Consider the following 6,481-nt stretch of genomic DNA (forward strand, 5'->3'; position numbering starts at 1 on the left):
TAGAGAATATGTGACGAGTGACAGTTTATTTGTGCATTTTTTTACAGGTCACTTGTGTTCAGAGAATTTCAAAACATATTTGCTTTGAACCTTAATAAAAGCAGCAATATGAAGACAGCAAGCATAAAACAAATTACATTACACGACACTCCAAGTTACTGAAAAATGTCCTGAATTACAGGAAACTTCAGGTGTAGTTTATCAAGACAGAAAGTTGTAGATACATAAGCAAGCCAAATGTGGCAATGGGAACAGAAATAGTGAAGAACGTAGCACCTTCTCTGCCCACATCCTGTTTTGAACTGTGCAGTTAACCACGTAGCTAAGAACTCACACTTTTTTACGTGACAAAACTGACAGACATGCTGTCCAATAACTTGTTTGATCACATGTAAATATGCAACGCATACATGTCTTAAGTTATATACAAGCAAAATGTTTAATTGAGGAAGATCGAGCCTTTTCATTCATAGTCTCTCTTAGTTATCACCCTACCTCCAATGGTCACAATTGTAGAAATGGCAAGCACAATCTTTGTTTCATTGGCTGCACACACATGAACTGAGTTCTTGCGTTCCTTATTACAAATAACTGCATTCTTTATTACAAAGAAGTATTACAATTTTAAGAATTGACGCTGTTTCCTCTAGGATTTTGGTCAAGAACAAATCCTCTGAAAATGGTTGTGTGAAAGTGCAACACCAAAGCAGTCCATCATGCACACAGTATCTGTAGATAACTGAAGGCTTTTTTTCCAAAGGGAGAATGCTTGCTTCCTCCTAATGCTTCTCATGTCCATAATGCTCATATAGTATGTGTCTCTTCCCGAGTCCAGGTATGGCATCCATATTAGGACTGTCTCAGCAAGAAATGTTTGTATTGAACGTCACATCACACAAAGACGTACTGTAGTGTTCGTTCATAGCTCAGTTCAGGTGTCCTCCTCCTCCACTGAGTGGTTGAATCCAGGGATGAACTTCAGGATGTGTTTGCGGACGCTGGCTCTTCTGGCCTTCCTGGGGAGAGTCCCAAACAGGGAGGAGACTCTGGAGGCATCCCATGTGGGGGAGGGGGAGGAGAGGGAACTGCTGCGGCTGGACAGGCTACCGCTGCGGGTACGGCTGAGGCTGGCTGGGGGCCTGAGGGGCCCCTCCTCGGTGAAGTCTCTGGAGAAGAAGCAACTATCGTCTGGACTGGCCACACTGCAGGGGCTCGGGGAGCCCAGGTCGCCAAACACACTGGCCAGGTCACTGTCCTCCGTCATCCCACTCTGGCAGCTACTGTCACTGGAGAAGCGGTGGCCGCGGTGGCCACTGTGTCCTGACAGAGACATTGGAGACATCAGGGAGTCCATAGAGGGGTGTAGAGAACTGTCATTCAGGTTACCTTGAGACAAGAGAAGGGTAGTTAGTTGACAGTGTGGACTTATCCAACCACAGTATTCGTGTGCATTATAAAGGATGTGGTTGATTGACAGGATTTTTTCCCCCAGTTCATTTCTCACAATGATGTTCAACAAAGCTCATTAATAGACAGATCAGCGATTTACTCGTCATTTTCACATCAGCTAATGAGAAAGGAAGTTCTGCGGGTTTCAAAGCTGGGCAAAACCCCTCACCTCGCGTAAGACATTTTTCCTGTAATGTGAGCGCTTGCAACTCCACCCTTTTCTCTCTCAGGGTTTGCTGTGTGGACAAAGACGTAGAATGACGATTAGACTCGGTTGACTCGGAGGTCAGCCATACAGTACTTAACATGACCTGTATAATGACGTGTTACCCTGTGACCCAATTCATCTATGTAGGGTCAGTGATGAAATGGTGTTGAGCATACATATAGCTATACTGAACCTGTTTCAATACTGTGCTACCGTTGTTCTGTCATGTGTGCTTAGTTGTGCTGTGCTGGGTGGGGTTATGTGGTTGGCTACAGCACAGAGCACACCACCCATATTTTCCACTGTAAGGTATTATTCAACTAGGGTGTGTTATTGACGCCAAACATTCGCCCTGTAAGAGAGACACACCTTGAGCAAGCTCATCTTCTTCTCCAGTTCAATCCTCTTCACCACCGTCCCACACACCGTCTCCATCCTGAGATTACACAGGGACTAAATGAGCACAAGCAGCCATAGTTCCGTATATAGTGCGCTAATTCTGACCATGTCCCATAGGGCACTTTATAGTGCACTACTTTGACCAGGGTCCATAGAGCTCTGTTCAAAAGTTGTGCACAATATTGGGAATAGGGTGCCATTTGGGATGCTCCCAAACAAATCTCACAAATAATTCTGACACCGTGATACAATATCAAGGTTCATCAGAATGTTTCTATGCTCATTGTTTTTCTCATTCTTCAGAGTTAGACAGTAACCCTTTGGCTTGGGTCACATTGCAGGTCTTACTCACCGTAATAGGTTGTTGGATTCTCGAATCAGGTCAACGATGCCCTGATGGCTTGAGCCCTCAATGCTGACCCCATTGATGGTGACGATAACATCACCTATGTGAACAGAGCAAGAGGAAGAGGGACAGAGAGTGAGAAAAAGAGAGAGAGAGAGACAGAGAGAGAGAAAGAAAGAGAGCATATGAGAGATAGACAGAGGGAGAAAGAGAAGTCAGGCCTTTGCGTTGTTGGCCTTTCTCTGTGTGAAAGTTACATGTATTGTAATGGGTGTAACGTGGACATCTCTCTGATTCAATCAGATCAAACGTTAAGCGGCGAAAGCTGACACCCGCATAGCTGATATTGTGGCAGTGGCAGAGGTGTAACTTCGTCGGAGCTGTCAAATCAGTGAGCAGCTGCTCTTGATCATTGTCACGAAGCCACACCCATCCCACTCGCATTAGAAGTTCAGAACGAGAAAGTGTTGGCTAAATAATAATGACGCTCAAATTGAAAAATCATAAAACTATTAATTTCTACCAACCTAATCGAGGTGTACTGTAGATCACATCTCACATTTCAGTGTTCAAACTTGTAAACAAGGCTGCATGGGATTTCTCATAATGCGACCCCGTGCAGCCAATGGCAATGTCCACTTTAAGTATAATGACAGGAACCGCTTGTGGATTTGACAGCCCGACACCACCAGAACAAACGCTACAGAAAAAATGTATTTGATCCCCTGCTGATTTTGTACGTTTGCCCACTGAAAAAGAAATGATCAGTCTATAATTTTAATGGTAAGTTTATTTGAACAATGAAAGACAGAATAACAACAAAAAAATCCAGAAAAACGCATGTCAAAAATGTTATAAATTGATTTGCATTTTAATGAGGGAAATAAGTATTTGACCCCCTCTCAATCAGAAAGATTTCTGGCTCCCAGGTGTATTTTATACAGGTAACGAGCTGAGATTAGGAGCACACTCTTAAAGGGAGTGCTCCTAATATCAGTTTGTTACCTGTATAAAAGACACCTGTCCACAGAAGCAATCAATCAGATTCCAAACTCTCCACCATGGCCAAGACCAAAGAGCTCTCCAAGGATGTCAGGGACAAGATTGTAGACCTACACAAGGCTGGAATGGGCTACAAGACCATCGCCAAGCAGCTTGGTGAGAAGTTGACAACAGTTGGTGCGATTATTCGCAAATGGAAGAAACACAAAATAACTGTCAATCTCCCTTGGCCTGGGGCTCCATGCAAGATCTCACCTTGTGGAGTTGCAATGATCATGAGAACGGTGAGGAATCAGCCCAGAACTACACGGGAGGATCTTGTCAATGATCTCAAGGCAGCTGGGACCATAGTCACCAAGAAAACAATTGGTAACACACTACGCCGTGAAGGACTGAAATCCTGCTGCGCCCGCAAGGTCCCCCTGCTCAAGAAAGCACATATACATGCCCGTCTGAAGTTTGCCAATGAACTTCTGAATGATTCAGAGGACAATTGGGTGAACGTATTGTGGTCAGATGAGACCAAAATGGAGCTCTTTGGCATCAACTCAACTCGCCGTGTTTGGAGGGGGGAGGAATGCTGCCTATGACCCCAAGAACACCATCCCCACGGTCAAACATGGAGGTGGAAACATTATGCTTTGGGTGTGTTTTTCTGCTAAGGGGACAGGACAAATTCACCACATCAAAGGGACGATGGACGGGGCCAAATCTTGGGTGAAAACCTCCTTCCCTCAGCCAGGGCATTGAAAATGGGTCGTGGATAGGTATTCCAGCATGACAATGACCCAAAACACACGGCCAAGGCAACAGAGGAGTGGCTCAAGAAGAAGCACATTAAGGTCCTGGAGTGGCCTAGCCAGTCTCCAGACCTTAATCCCATAGAAAATCTGTGGAGGGAGCTGAAGGTTCGAGTTACCAAACGTCAGCCTCGAAACCTTAATGACTTGGAGAAGATCTGCAAAGAGGAGTGGGACAAAATCCCTCCTGAGATGTGTGCAAACCTGGTGGCCAGCTACAAGAAACGTCTGACCTCTGTGATTGCCAAAAGGGTTTTGCCACCAAGTACTAAGTCATGTTTTTCAGAGGGGGTCAAATACCTATTTCCCTCATTAAAATGCAAATCAATTTATAACATTTTTGACATGCGTTTTTCTGGATTTGTGTTGTTGTTATTCTGTCTCTCACTGTTCAAATAAACCTACCATTAAAATTATAGACGGATCATTTCTTTGTCAGTGGGCAAGCGTACAAAATCAGCAGGGGATTAAATACTTTTCCCCCCTCACTGTATGCGGATGTCAGCTAAAGCGGATCTGTTTGAATAAAGCGCTGAGTTTGGGCCACAGAGGAAATAGGAGGTGGGTGTCTCACCGGCGGTCAGACCTGCACTCTCAGCTGAGCTGTCCTCCTGCACCTTGCACACAAACGTGCACATCTCCACCGCCATGCTTTTCTTCAGCTGCATTCCATACGTCTAGAACAAGAGGAATCATACTTCTGTCACTAGGCAGTACTGATAGCGCAGATAAATAATTTATTGAAAATGTATTTTGCATTCCTTGTAAAAAAAAAACTGATTAAATGTCTTACCTGAATTTCAAATCCAAAAGTCTCATTGTCTTGCTTTTGCAACATAATGGTAGTCCTATGTGCAGGCAGAATTCAGTTACACACTTGTCATAACTTGAGTCATTAAACATAATAGTGTTTGTATCATAGTATTAACAGTCAATAAAATGTCAATCAAATGTATTTATAAAGCCCTTCTTCCATCAGCTGATGTCACAAAGTGCTCTACAGCAACCCAGCCTAAAACCCCAAACAGCAAGCAAACAGTGCACTATACAAATGACAAAGGGCTTGTATTTACCTCTGAGGGTCAGTGTAATCCACTAAGGAGTTTGAGCGGGCTCTGTTGGACTGGAAAGTCAAAAATATATTTTTTATACATTTTCATACATTTTATAAATACAACAGTGAAAACAACTATTCTGATTATAAATTCATTTCATGTAAAAATAAACCATATTTAGACCAGTCTCTTCATATTCTTGGTAAATAATGTGACAAAATATGTTAATTTATCTTAAACACAGTGTGTTTCCAGGTACTTTTTTTCTGCGAGTGAACTAGTCTGTCTCATGTAAAACAAAAACATTACAATTGCCAAACAGCTTTTTGTCTTTGTAAGGGCTCTGTTTTGTTTTGGTAAGTGTTCATGTATTCCTCTCGGATGCCACTGAAACAGTTTTATATACTATCTACAAACATCAATGACCTCTAAGAATAACAAACTGTGTGCAGCTTATAGGTCACATGACTGAAATGATACACAGTAAAACTGTTCCATCTTTTCCTGTTTCTTTCCAAGGTTTCTCACTCACCTGTTTCCAGCCTCTTGGCAGAGTCCCGGGAGTAATCCCCCCATTCTGACTGGTTTTGTTATGGGGTTCCTTCAGAGAGAGCTGATACCACAGACGACCCTTCTTCCTCAGAGAGCCCTCCATAATGTAACTGTCCTGCCTGCTCTGTCGCAGGAGCCTGTTGAGGTTCGTGGTGGATTGCATGGTTGAGTGGAGCGCTCTCTCTTCACAGCACCATATTGCAGCTCTGCTACAGATAGTTCCGTACAGTAACTCTGCATGTGTCGTATGTGGTGTGTCCCTGCCCTGCTGTGCTGCTGAAAGCAAATGTGTCAAAGCGGAAATCCACACCATGTGACTATGGCGAACCTGTGTTCGTTGATCACAGCCCTCGCTCACTTTCTTTTCATTTTTTATCTCTTATATTTCTTGTGAACTGTTTGTCTGCTCTGCTGCGGCCGGGAAAAGGAATCTGCTTACGTTTTTTTTCTTCTTTTCAAACATCCCCCTTTTCTTTGTGCAGTCTGTGCGATTCGATTTATGGTCTGTCAGAAATCAGCAATGCATGAAAAACTACCACCTCTGTGGTCGTGTCTAGCATCACCTGCTTCCCCTTACTCCAGTTTCTGTTTTCTGAATGGGTTCGAGTCAACCTGAGCCTCTCTGGTCCACCAAAGCAAAGAGCTTTGTCTTGTGAGGACAGACAAAAGC

The 6,481-nt window shown here is 43.7% G+C and overlaps 1 protein-coding gene across 1 annotated transcript; it reads right to left on the reverse strand.

Moving 5' to 3' along the window:
- Positions 1-6,481, reverse strand: LOC139406012 (cytohesin-interacting protein-like). The gene is made up of 8 exons (XM_071148474.1): positions 5,792-6,481; positions 5,278-5,327; positions 4,998-5,052; positions 4,779-4,881; positions 2,409-2,502; positions 2,027-2,093; positions 1,619-1,685; positions 1-1,386 (listed from the first exon to the last, which is right to left on the reverse strand). Exons 1-8 carry the CDS (start codon positions 6,122-6,124, stop codon positions 932-934), a joined length of 1,224 nt encoding a protein of 407 aa, XP_071004575.1. The 5' UTR covers positions 6,125-6,481; the 3' UTR covers positions 1-931.

The sequence above is a fragment of the Oncorhynchus clarkii genome, chromosome 3 (assembly GCF_045791955.1).
Source record: "Oncorhynchus clarkii lewisi isolate Uvic-CL-2024 chromosome 3, UVic_Ocla_1.0, whole genome shotgun sequence".
Classification (NCBI taxonomy): Eukaryota; Metazoa; Chordata; class Actinopteri; order Salmoniformes; family Salmonidae; genus Oncorhynchus; species Oncorhynchus clarkii.

What these genes read in the sequence shown, in the direction of transcription:
- LOC139406012 (XM_071148474.1), bottom strand. Translation starts at nt 6,124, where the DNA reads ATGGTGTGGATTTCCGCTTTGACACATTTGCTTTCAGCAGCACAGCAG. An exon ending in TGCCAAGAGGCTGGAAACAG is followed by an intron (nt 5,328 to 5,791) that starts GTGAGTGAGAAA and finishes TTGACTTTCCAG; the next exon opens with TCCAACAGAGCCCGCTCAAA. An exon ending in CTTTTGGATTTGAAATTCAG is followed by an intron (nt 4,882 to 4,997) that starts GTAAGACATTTA and finishes CTCTTGTTCTAG; the next exon opens with ACGTATGGAATGCAGCTGAA.